A 12,773-nucleotide genomic window follows, 5' to 3' on the forward strand; every position below is an offset into this window, starting at 1 on the left:
TTATGATTATTATCATTAAGGCCAGGGGGTTCGTATGGAAGGGGTAAAACAAATCATATTTATCATTGTTTTTGAGAATATCGTGTTTGACCGTCCATTCAGGAACATGTAAACCACGAATGATAATGAATAAAATTGTAAAGTATTTTTTAGTCCATTTCAAGTTCCACTCACATGCCGAGTATATTTACAAGCCTTACAAAATCAAGTTTATGTAATTGATAGTAAAATGACTTCAAATAATGATTAAATGCTATGACCTGCGTTCACCTAGGCGAATATTGACGGGTGATCAATTTGCTACAACGATTTTGAATGTCGAATTTAATCATAAATATTCTTTATTTAAAGATATTTTTTGATCTTGATTTATATCAATTGCATCTGTCAGCCAATTACGTTTACCTTTATTGTCTAGGATGAATAATTCACCCCTGCCTTCGTGAACATGTAAGCAAAAGTTAAAGTTTCACAATAAACAGTATAGTCTTACATCATTCTGAAAGTGTCACTTACCTATTACCTATGTCCACAAGCTGAACCAAATGTAGTAAAATACATTAATTTTCTTTAAATGCTAATTTGATTTATAATTTTTCCTGAAAAGTACCAAAATGATGCGCGACCATTTACACATGCGTGTATTTTTTCCTAAATTATCAAAATGTAGATAAAGTGTAAATTTTTTCACGTTGAAGATACTTAAATATATTAAATCACATTTATTTTCCGAATTATAATATTTCATTCATCATTTTTTTAGCAATATATCAAGTAGACGCGGAAAAATTTACACGGGTTAGCTCATCAAGTTTACCCCTGTACATATTCACGGGTGGGCTCATCAAGTTTACCCGTGCACATTTACACGGGTCAGTTATATTCAAAGAATTTCCAAAATTTGATCAGAATTTGGAATTTATGTACCCCAAAAATTACTTTGGAATGATAAATAACTATTATTAATTATGAGAGCTTGTTTTATTTATAATTTCCCGTAGAAAATATCGAGTGCACCCGTATACTTTCACACGGGCGTATATTTTTTTTGAATTTTTCGATATGTAAAAAAAATTTTGGATTTGTTTGCATTGAAGATGCTTAATTACATCAATTAATATTCATTCTAAGCGTTAGAATATTTTATCCGCCTCTCTCTTTCGCTATTGGAGAAGTTCACCCGTGTACATTTTCACGGGTATACTCATCAAGTTTACCCGTGCACATTTACACGGGTCAGTTATATTCAAAGAATTTCCAAAATTTGATCAGAATTTTGAATTTCTGTAACCGACAATTACTTTGGAATGACAAATAACTATTATTTATTATGAGAGCTTCTTTTATTCATAATTTTCCTTAGAAAATATCGAGTGCACCCGTGTACTTTCACACGGGCGTATATTTTTTTTGAATTTTTCGATATGTAAAAAAATTTTGGATGTGTTTACATTGAAGATCCTTAATTATATCAATTAATATTTATTCTGAGCGTTAGAATATTTCATTCACCTCTCTCTTTCGCTATTGGAGAAGTTCACCCGTACATTTTCACGGGTGGACTCATCAAGGTTACCCGTGCACATTTACACGGGTCAGTTATATTCAAAGAATTTTCAAAATTTGACCAGAATTTTCAATTTATATGACTCAAAATTTCCCGGTGATCATAAATAACTATTATTTATTATGAGAGCTTGTTTTATTTATAATTTTCCGTAGAAAAATCGAGTCCACTCGTGTACATTCACCCGGTCGTGCTTTCTATGACGAATTTTCTTATTTGGACATAAATTTTCAATTTATTTTAGTCAAAGATACCCAAGTCTTTTCATTATTTATATCAATTTCTTTCCTGTTAGCTGATTGTGGTTTTTATTTATTCGAGTAATATCAAGTACACCCGTGCACTTATAAACGTGCAAGTTACAGCCAATTTGTATTAATTCGAAGTATCCCCTTTACATTTCAATTCTCATCTATTTTTCACGTTCTAATATTAAAATGCTATATTTTTCCGTGTAATCATACTTCTAGCGCCATCTCTCGTTTTTTCTCGCAACTTCGTTACTATCTGTTTTAATGGTAAGCAGATTTTCGGGATTTTGGCCTTCGGGAGAATGAGTCTCACCCCCGAATGGGTAATCTCCCAGAGCCAATTGCAATAATAATAATAATAATAATAATAATAATAACCTTTAACATCATCAGTGACATATGAAAAAATATACTTTTAACCTATTCAGCAAAGAAAATGATTAGAACTACAGTAGGGTTTATATCTTCGAAATATTCCTATAATTTAGTGTCACGTTTTGTTTTACCAGTTAAATACAATCAATTATGTCTCCATACCAGTCGGCTATTGAATGGTAATTATTTAATTCTGAATATTTTTTTAAATCAATTAATGATATTTGTGAGGTTATAAAATCAATTAACACAAGCCATACAATTATTATTTTTATTTACTAGTATAAAAAAAAATTATTTTCATTCAATTTTCGAATTTTCAATTATCAAAAGTTTTTCAATAATTAAAAAACTAAAAATGATTAGTAATTTAATTCAGAAATTCAGCTGTTGATTTAGTTATGCAATCAAATTTCATGCATAGTTATTCAAAATTGAATATCAAACTCACTAGTTGTAATCAAAATTAAATTAAATTATTAAACCAACAATTCAAAACTATAGCAACGTATCATACTCTATTTTAACTTTCAGTTTTTTCGATGACATGTATGAAATGAAGTTAAAAATAAAAACAAATTTTTTTTAAAACTTAATTTCACTGGAATTAGCAGACAATAGTTCTAGAAAATTATTTAAAAAATTTAATTTTTTATATTATTTAAAGATGGAATTTTTTAAATAAGTATTTCTTGTGAAAACTCATTTGTTAAAAAAGGTTCTAAACATTATTAGATGTCTCAATTTTAGTATCATTAAACTTACTATAATTTAAAAAAAAATTAATTACAGATAAATTCAATTAAACCTGTCACATCTCTTTAATATAAAATAATTAAAAAGCTATGTATAAATAATTACAAAAATATTCCTTTGACAATGAGAGACTCATTTATAATAAATGCATTAACTTACTACTATCAAGAATATAAAAGCCTATTCTATGAAAAATGTACAAATACAAGATCTAAGTTACTAATTCTACCAAAAATAAACAAAACTATTAGTACACAGAATGCTTATTATGTAGCAATGAAATATTATAACAAATTCTCTGCTGATATGAAAACTATAGACTGTAGTAAAAAATTGTTAAAAAAAAAGTTAAGTTACTGGATAAGAAACCTTAATGGTTAACATGCTTAAAAAATGTAATGGAAAATGCGAGTTTTTGATTGGATATTTCTTTTTCTGATAATTATTTATAATTTTGTATTTCTTTCTCTATAAATTTATTACTTTTTGTACTTATTATCTCTTTGCATTGTATTATTGACAAAAATTTTGTAAAAAGTATATGTATTATAAAATTGTTATTTTTGTACTGGTTCTATACACAGGTGTCTTTACACCTCGATAGAATTCCTTACCAGATAAATAAATAAAAAAAAAAAAAAATAAAATAAATTATGGCAAAAAAAATTGACATGTAGGAATTTAAAATAATTAAAAATACAATTTTTTAAAAACAATTTTTTTAAACAAATTCGTTTATTAAATAAAACTAAGTGACTGCTAATTTCAATTTCATTAATGTTTTTGTTATTTAATAATAATTGTTATTGTTTTTTTTTAGTCAAGGGGAAAGAAATAATGATGCCTTCTCTTTCACCCACTATGGAATCTGGTACCATAGTAAAATGGTTAAAAAAAGAAGGAGATCCAATTCAACCTGGTGATGCAATCGCTGATATTCAAACAGATAAAGCTGTTATGACTTTCGAAACAGAAGAAGAAAGTATTATGGCCAAAATCATTGTAAGAATTTTCATATTTTTTTAATTCTATTAAACTAATTGTAAATCTCAGTCATTAATATTGCTTTCTAGGCTGCTGAAGGAACGAAAGATATAAAAGTCGGAACTGTGATTGCTCTGACAGTCGAACCTGATGAGAATTGGAAATCAGTTGAGATGCCTGATGCATCAGGGCAACCAGCTGCTAGTTCTGCTTCAGCCTCAGCTCCAACTTCAGCACCTTCGAGCAGTAGCAATGAAGTAGTTGAACCTCCCCCTGGCCAGTAAAAATCTAAAATTGATTTTTTATTACATCACTTGAATATTCTTCCTTAATGATTTTTATTTTTACTTTTCTTTTTTTACAGAACTAACGTTGCAATGCCAGCATTGTCACCTACAATGACTTCAGGTACTATTGTTAAGTGGTTAAAAAATGAGGGAGATGAAATATCTCCTGGTGATGCTGTTGCTGAAATTCAAACAGACAAAGCAGTTATGACATTTGAGATGGAGGATGATGCAATCTTAGCAAAACATCTTGTATGTATAATGAATTTTTAAAATTATAGCTATTGAGTTTATTTTTGAGCAGAAAAATTATAATAGTAGGATAGCTACTGTAACGGCCGAAAAAATAGGTGATTTTCGGGAATTTTTTTGATCGGGAATAGAAAGAAATTTAACGATCAAGTTTTGTTTGTTCTATTTAATATATAATGAAGATTAATATCCTAAATTTTCATTGAAATGTCAAATCGTTACAAAGTTATTAACATTCTTGTCTAGCTCGAAAAAAATTCCCCCTTCATGGTCACATCGTTATCTTGAAAACGGGTCATTCGAAAAAAATTTTTAGTTACCTTACAATCTGTATGAATGTAATTATTTTTTTTATTTTAATTTGAAAAAAGAAATGAGCAACTGATTGAAAAATTTTTCATCTTTTTGGCTTTTTTTTTTTTAGATTTAAACGGCCTTAAAAAATCTTAAAAATCAAAATTTAAAAAAATCGGCTACGTGCAACCTTATCCACTGTAAAGACGAACAAAAAAAATTTTTTTAAATCGGTTGATATTTAATTGAGCAATCGATAATACGACCAGTTTAAAAAAAGCTGTTTCGAAAAAAACGTGTTTTAAGTTTTTAGTCTCTTTAACTTTACGTTACTCTAAAATGATATCTCATGAAATATCTATACTTAAATTAAAGTATCAAGTCCCGGGCCATATGGAGGTTTTTCTTCCTTATCTTCATTGGTGTCCATGACTTTTTTAACCTTTTTATTGACAGTTTCAATTCGTTTTTCAGCGGATTCACTAAAATGACTACAACTCCGAAAATTTTCAAAATTTCTATCCAACATTTTATATTCGTATTTTTAAAAGCATAAAATTTGATTTAAAGAAAAAAATTTTTTTCAAATGACAGTGACTATCCCTCTTAATATCAAAATTGAAGAATGATTAGAAAATAACTTACAACTTATGCAGGTTAAAGAGGGATCTCAAGTCGACGTTGGTCAATTAATTGCAGTAACAGTCGAGAAAGGAATGGACTGGACATCTGCCGTTATACCAACATCCACAAAACCAGTCGCTAAAGAGTCAAGTACTGCTGCACCACCAAAAGCTACACCGACACAAAGTGGGCAACCTGCTCCAAGCGATCAGTATGTATTTTTAAAAATTAATAAGTGTTAATACTTAACGGATAATGGCTTAAATTTTTAACGGATAATGGATTAAATTTTTAACTAAATAATTTAAAATTTGCTATAATAAGTAATTCTACAAAAATAATAAAAAAAAAAATACTAAGTAATTTAAATTACTTTCGTGTTTTGATAAAAATTTTAATAATTTCAGAGTCTACGGCTTAGCTGTAAAGAGACTCTTAGAAGAATACGGAATCAGTTCCGGTTCTGTCAAAGGTAGTGGACGCCCTAATCGATTGCTAAAAAGCGATGTTTTGGCGCATATCGAAAGCAATAGACTTCAAAAAGTGTTATTAAAAGCTGGTTCGTTTTAGTATTACTTTACTCAAAGTTTATTGTAATTGCGTAAACTAAATTGATTCATTGTTTTTAGATGAACCATCGGCTACCGGCAAACAAGTTTCAGCTACCAAAACACAAATCTCAGCACCACCAAAATCAGGTCCATCGACTTATACAGATCATGAAGTCTCCAATATTAGAGCTGTAATTGCGAAACGTCTAGGAGAATCAAAGGTACAGAAAGATTCATAATTTGTCATTATTAATTATTAATCAGCAAAGTAAGCAATTTTATTACGTTTTAATAGAGTAGTATTCCTCATTCATACATAACGATTGATGTAAATATTGACAAACTCAATGAATTGCGAAGTGAACTCAAAGCCGAAAACTTGAAAGTCTCCGTGAATGACTTTGTTATACAAGCTGTCGCTCAATCGCTCATTCAATGTCCGACTATAAATTCAATTTATAACAATGAACAAGTAAGTATCAACTATTTTTATTTTTTTTTTTAATTATAACTAGCAACCTGCAATCACTATGCGACTGCAAAAAATTACGGATTATGAATTAGAAAACTTTGACTTGATGATTTTTTGATATTTATAACGACACTATACAAAGTTTGGATAGATTTTAAGGGGTTATATCCACTTGTAAGTTCGAAAAAATATTTTTTTGTTAATTTTTTCTGGAGAGGCTTCTTATTGAATATGTACATAAAATATATGAACATTTAGCGAATTTAACGTATTCTAATAATTCATATTTTATTAATAAAAATATTGGGTTCCGTCGTTCCTGTAGAAGATCTCCTGAAGGTCCTCTATAAAAAGGTATCTGGCGGTGAGGAAGGTATCTCTGATCCAAATTATTTGAAATAAAAAAAACCAAAAGGATTACTTTTAAGATAGATAAATACAGGTAATGATCGAAGAAATAGTAAAAATTTTAATTTTAGACAAAATGGAGGCTTCCCAACAAAAAAAAATTTTTTTTTGCACGAAAATTTACACTTTAAAGTGACTTAAAAAATCGAAATTTTTATCAGAAACTTTATTTCTTCGATCATTACCTGACAAAAGTATCTAAGAAAATCCTGTGAAAATTTTAAGTCAATCGGTCAAGCCGTTTCGGAGAAATATTCCTCACCGACTTTGAAAACATCGTTTCGAAAAAAACGCATTTAAAGTTTTGGCTATTATTTAAAGTTACAATTCCGCCTACTTTCAAACGCTCGGAGACGTCTTTACAAATACGCTCATTACTCCGAAACTATTTACTGGATTACTTTGAAATTTACAGACAATATTCACGAATATATAATACATTCAAAATATGCGAAAAAAAACAAATTTCGATTTTTTCAAAATTACAAGTGGATATAACCCCTTAAAATCAATAGTGATATCACAGAAGCAATTACAAATAATTTAATAAACAAATCTGACAGAAAAAATTTACAGAATCAACAAACTATTCAAAATTCTTTCAAAAACTTATCATAAAAAATTGACTATCACTGAAAAATATATAAAACCGTAAAAAAGCACTAATTCTTACCAAGACCTTTCTGATGATACCAAACTTAACTATAAAAATTCCTTAAAAAATAATAATATGCTTATCACAAAATTTCCTTACTTTTTCAATTATTTAAACCACAAATTTTTATCGCTGAAAAAATATCAAACCTAATTTTTGATAAAGATATACTCGTAAAAAAATTTTTCTTTATCTCTTGACTATATCAATTAATTTTTGACCAATTAACAACATTTACATGTACAAAACTAAATAAATAAATAAATAAACAAATTACATTTATCGTGAAATTCGAATCTTATTATAACTACTTCGAAAATTAATCATAATATTTGTCGCCGAAATGAAAAAAATTCAAAGCATAAAAGTTTAAGAAAATTTGAAAAATTTACATCCTTTGGAGTTTTATTTATTTAAAAGAATTATTATGATTTTTAACCATTTTATTAATTAAATAAATTTAAAATTAATTTTATATACCTAGATCTTTCTTTCTTGACTTGAGCTTTCATTTGCTAAACTTCCATCGAATCGCGTTGACTTGCTCTCTTAATTAGATAGATAATTCGCTAATATATTTTTTTTTATAGGTCACCCGTATACCAAATGTTGATGTATCAATTGCAGTTTCAACACCTACTGGTCTAATAACGCCAATTATTTTCGACACAGTTAAAAAAAGTTTAACAGATATTTCAAACGATGTAAAATCATTAGCTGACAAAGCTCGAAAAGGTACTTTGAAACCTAACGAATTTCAAGGCGGTTCATTTACGTAAGTAACTATTTACTATTTTCTAACAATAAAGTTATTTTTTTAATTTACATTTCGAATAATTTGTTGTCAGAATTTCCAACCTTGGAATGTTTGGAATCAAAGAATTTTCAGCTATTATAAATCCTCCTCAAACAGCCATACTTGCTGTTGGAACAGGTCGTGATATTTTAGGTAAACTATTATATTAATATCACCTTCGCTACATAAATAATGATAATATTAATAAAATTTGTAACTTTTTTTAGATACTAGTCTTAGAAAGAAATCGATGATGAGTGCCACTCTGTCTTACGACAGTAGAGCAATTAGTGAAGATCAAGCTGCTAATTTCTTATCAGTTTTGAGATCGAGACTAGAAAATCCGTCATTCCGTTCTATTGGAAGTAATCATTAACCATTGTACCTCGGTGTCAATGATCGGTGAGTATAAAATTGTCATCTGCTAAATATATATTACTACTTCACTGATTTTGATTATAATTTCAGTAATAGCCATGTTAAAACATGTTAATTTATAGGGTAAAATCTAGATGAACCTATGATTTATTTTTAAGATTTAGAAGTTAATTAGGAGAATGTATATTGATATTTAAATAAACGGCTGAACATTTGAAAGTTAGAAAAAAAATTTTTAAAAAAAATTAATTAATTAAGAAAATTTATTTGACTTGTAATATTTAACATTTGAGCTGTTGATTTCAATGATTAAAATTTTTTTTAACTTATATTGAGATATTAAAATCGGATACAATTCAATTTATAAAATAACATTGAAATCTTTTTTTCTAAATAATGCAATTGTACAATTTAATATTGAATAAACTTGTTGACGTCTAATTTATTTTAAATGATTGGAACAACTTTAAGAAAATAATAAATATTCTTTGTAAATAAAATATTTGTTAAACATTTAAAATTTGTAAAATTACTCACCCCGCCTGAAACTTGTGTAAATCCAAAAAATAATTGATTAAAGTTACACACAAAATTAAAGTAATAAAAAAATAAGTCATGAAGTTAAATAAAAAATTGAACCAAACTGAATCATTTATTGATAAAAATCTTTACATATTGGATGTCCTTGGTAAATCGCTTATAAAAAATTTAAATTTGAGCAATATTAAAGCTTTTTAAAGTAAATTTATTTAATATTTTAATATCATTAAAAAAAAAAATAGTTAGTAAATTTTCATAAAAAACTATAGTATTTTCAAACTTCGAATTAGCAATCAAAAATATGTATAAAATATTTAATACATTGATTCATTCAACCATTCAATTACTTAATACTCTTATTTAATACATTTAGTGAAGAGTACACTCTTCATTTTCACATAGAATTCATTTTTACAATTATAAATTACTCTAAAATTTAAAAAAGTCTATACATGTATATTTTAGTAGAACAATCATTGAAAAAGAAGAAAAAAAAACTTACACATAATAATTAGTGTGTTTAATGGTATTATCAATTGCACCTCAATCAACATATAAAATGATGGCATGAAATTAGATAACCTGACTACCAATTAGACATAAAAATTTATCACACATTGATATAATTTTAAAAAATGTTTTTAGATTATTGATTATTTATCAGAATGCTTTGCGAAGAATTTTCTGAGCTGCTCGAATGAGTGGAGTAAGTGACGAAAGTTCAGCGCAATTTTCAAGAAAAGGATGAGCTAATAATTCGTCAGCTGTAGCCCGTTCATCAACTTCAACAGTAAGGCACTTTTCTAAAAAATTTTGGAATGTTGGACTAAGACTGTCCCAACGAGGAATGGAAGGTTTCCCGATAGCAGCGATCAAATACAATGCTCTCAAAGGTGTATCTTTTAAATAAGGTGGTTCACCTTCAATCATTTCAATGGCCATGATACCTAGAGACCAGATGTCTACTTTTTTTCCGTATTGTTTTCTAGTGACTACTTCCGGAGCCATCCAATATGGTGTACCTACCATAGTTTGTCGTTTTTCATCTCCATCAATATTGGCACAGAAACCAAAGTCAGTAACTTTAACAGCGCCATTCATTCCCAATAGAACATTATCAGATTTAATGTCTCGATGAATAATGCCCTTGGAATGAAGGAAACTTATGGCTTTCAAAACTTCACGACAAACTGCGGCTATTTGTACTTCCTTCATAACTGTTTCAGTAACAACATCTGTAAGAGGTCCTCCTTGTAATAATTCCATAACAACCCATAAATGCTCATCAACTATATAAGCATCCAAAAAATTAACAAGATTAGGATGTTGAAATTCTTTAAGAACTTTTATTTCTGTCAAAATAAGTTCTTTCTTTGGCTGTTTAGACAAATCAATGTCCTTTATCGCGACTTTTTGATTGTAGATCAAATCAGTAGCTATAAATACAGTTCCTGATGCACCGGCTCCAACTTCTTTGGTTTTTTCAAAGCGTTTGTTAGGATCGTCACATTGACAAATATTTCTCAATTCTTCATACACCTCTTCATCGGTCATGCGTTCTAATGAACTGTCACTTTTTTTACGAAGAACAGGACTTTCTTCTTCTTCAATTGTTTCTTTGTCTTCTATCAAACTACTGTCGTCTAATTGATAAGCATTGAGATCTTCTAAGATTTCTGTCAAAGTTTTATCAACACGCTCGGTATGCTTTCTCGGAAGTGGCTTCGGAGGTTTACTAATTTTTTTTGGTAACTCTGGCACAGTATGCTCCTGACTGTCAATGCTAGCAGAATTAGAACTTTGGTAATCATTTGATTTATATTTTTTCATCAAAATTTGATCAATTTCTTGGGACTCTTCTTCAATTAAATCTTCAGTAACAAATGGCTTGAAAACTTCTTCAACAGGCTTTTTCTTTATCGAATAATTATAAAATTTAATTGCTTGAAGAGCTGCAGCTGGGTGTGAATCTTGTTCTGATTTTGAAATTTGAGTGTTGAGTAAACGAATCCAAGGGTCGGGTAATCCTTCGAGTTGGCCCGTTTCTTCATTTTTAATTACATGAAATTGATGAAAAACATTTGTAGGCAAACCTATTTCAGCGACACTATTGTCAGTAGTGGTTTTCTTTTTCGAAAAAAATTTCGAAATACTGAGACTCATTTTTTAAATTCTATTAGTCGTTGTTTGATCAATCTTTTACTTTAAAACAATGTCGTTTGTTAAATATTGCAGTGACAGTTAGGCGTGAAAAATGTTACATCAAAAATCGCTGGTAATAAAAATATTTTCACTTCACTAATTTACAAATACATTATAAAATTACTTATCATATTCATTATTCGTCGGAACACTCGAATTATGGGCTCGTTATCTTAACCGCAAAATTTTTTTAATTCCTGATAACAGCAGCAGAGAACACTTAACACGTTCATGTGTTATTTGAAAGGTGTCGTTCATCGTCCTTCGCTATTCCAAATACATCAATGGATTGCTGTGTCAAATCAAACATGTAGAAAACTCCAATGCTAAACATGCGTTTCCACTGGTATAACTTGATAAACACACACTCTGAAAAAAATCCCAACAAGTTATTATTTTGATAATTAAAAACTAAATCGTTGCCATAAGTATGAACTTTTCAATAAATACAAATTTTCATTATAAATTAAATTATTAACTTACCTAGAAAAAAACTTTATTATTTTAAAAAAAAAAATTGTTTTTTTTTTTACTATACTATAGAATTAGCCAGTAAGAAAATTCGTATAAATTGGCTTTGCTAAAACCTTAGTTCCACAAGATGGCGCAACCAATCTTACTGCACCTCAAATACTAAAGATGAGAATCTTTTTTTTTTTAATATTTTAATTTTATATCAATTTACATTTCTCAGAGTAATTTTTTTTAATTTCTGATCTTGTACACAAAAATCCAGGTATTTTTCACTGGTATGTAGATTTTACGTATTTTTTATATTTTTTCATGTCAATGAAAATTATTAAAATTATAAAACTATTTACGAATTTACGAATGAATCACAAGTAGTTTCAACTCTTATAATCAACTCTTATAATTTAGATGAAAAATATGAAAATATATCACGTAAGCAAACTATTCGTAACGTGATTAGTCGAATATATCATGAGCATGAAAATATATGCAAATCCTAAACTCATGCGCGCACTTGCGCGCGCAAATTTGAATTCTAGTAAATATTTTTTTTTTTTTTCTTTCCTTGCTGAGTTGTGCTCAGCTGGCCTTTGGGGAGTCCCGTACAGCCAATGTTTGTGATGTGATTAGTGCATGTGGTTAGAGTAGTTGTGGTGGGAAATCATGTCCCGCAAATATTTGAATTATGTGTTGTTGTTGCTGTTGTCGTCGTCGTCGTCTATTGTTATGTGAGTTAGGTTGATTATTTTTCTGATGTCTATGGCAAATTGTGTGATACTATTGAGGATTTTTGTATTATCTGTGAAGACCAAATTTCTGATGTCATAAGGTGCCTGTATTTTTTCTTGTTTCAGTGTTTGGCATAGATTTTCTGATTCTGTTTTTGTCAAGTTGCAGTTGAAAAAGATGT

At 28.6% G+C, this 12,773-nt stretch overlaps 2 protein-coding genes across 4 annotated transcripts; one reads left to right on the forward strand and one right to left on the reverse strand.

Annotated features, from left to right (window-relative positions):
- Positions 1 to 2,210: 2,210 nt before the first annotated feature.
- Positions 2,211 to 9,170, forward strand: LOC141532309 (dihydrolipoyllysine-residue acetyltransferase component of pyruvate dehydrogenase complex). Of its 3 annotated transcripts, none has more exons than XM_074250600.1 (12): positions 2,211 to 2,372; positions 3,770 to 3,951; positions 4,023 to 4,213; positions 4,298 to 4,472; positions 5,423 to 5,601; positions 5,798 to 5,949; positions 6,020 to 6,162; positions 6,237 to 6,413; positions 8,067 to 8,251; positions 8,325 to 8,425; positions 8,500 to 8,674; positions 8,773 to 9,170. In XM_074250600.1, the coding sequence occupies exons 1-11, from the start codon at positions 2,255 to 2,257 to the stop codon at positions 8,646 to 8,648; spliced, it is 1,752 nt and encodes a 583-aa protein (XP_074106701.1). In that variant the 5' UTR covers positions 2,211 to 2,254; the 3' UTR covers positions 8,649 to 8,674; positions 8,773 to 9,170. The 3 variants fall into 3 exon arrangements, with proteins under 3 accessions (XP_074106701.1, XP_074106700.1, XP_074106699.1); XM_074250599.1 differs by having other exon boundaries at positions 2,212 to 2,372; positions 8,741 to 9,170; XM_074250598.1 differs by having other exon boundaries at positions 2,212 to 2,372; positions 8,500 to 9,170.
- Positions 9,171 to 9,335: 165 nt separating this feature from the next.
- Pak3 (p21 (RAC1) activated kinase 3) lies at positions 9,336 to 12,334 on the reverse strand. Its single transcript, XM_074250601.1, has 2 exons — positions 11,876 to 12,334; positions 9,336 to 11,761 (listed from the first exon to the last, which is right to left on the reverse strand). Exon 2 carries the CDS (start codon positions 11,351 to 11,353, stop codon positions 9,851 to 9,853), a length of 1,503 nt encoding a protein of 500 aa, XP_074106702.1. The 5' UTR covers positions 11,354 to 11,761; positions 11,876 to 12,334; the 3' UTR covers positions 9,336 to 9,850.
- Between the last annotated feature and the right edge of the window lie 439 nt (positions 12,335 to 12,773).

This window comes from Cotesia typhae, unplaced genomic scaffold (genome assembly GCF_013202065.1).
Source record: "Cotesia typhae breed Kobodo isofemale line unplaced genomic scaffold, CoteBio_Ctyphae contig_59, whole genome shotgun sequence".
NCBI lineage: Eukaryota > Metazoa > Arthropoda > Insecta > Hymenoptera > Braconidae > Cotesia > Cotesia typhae.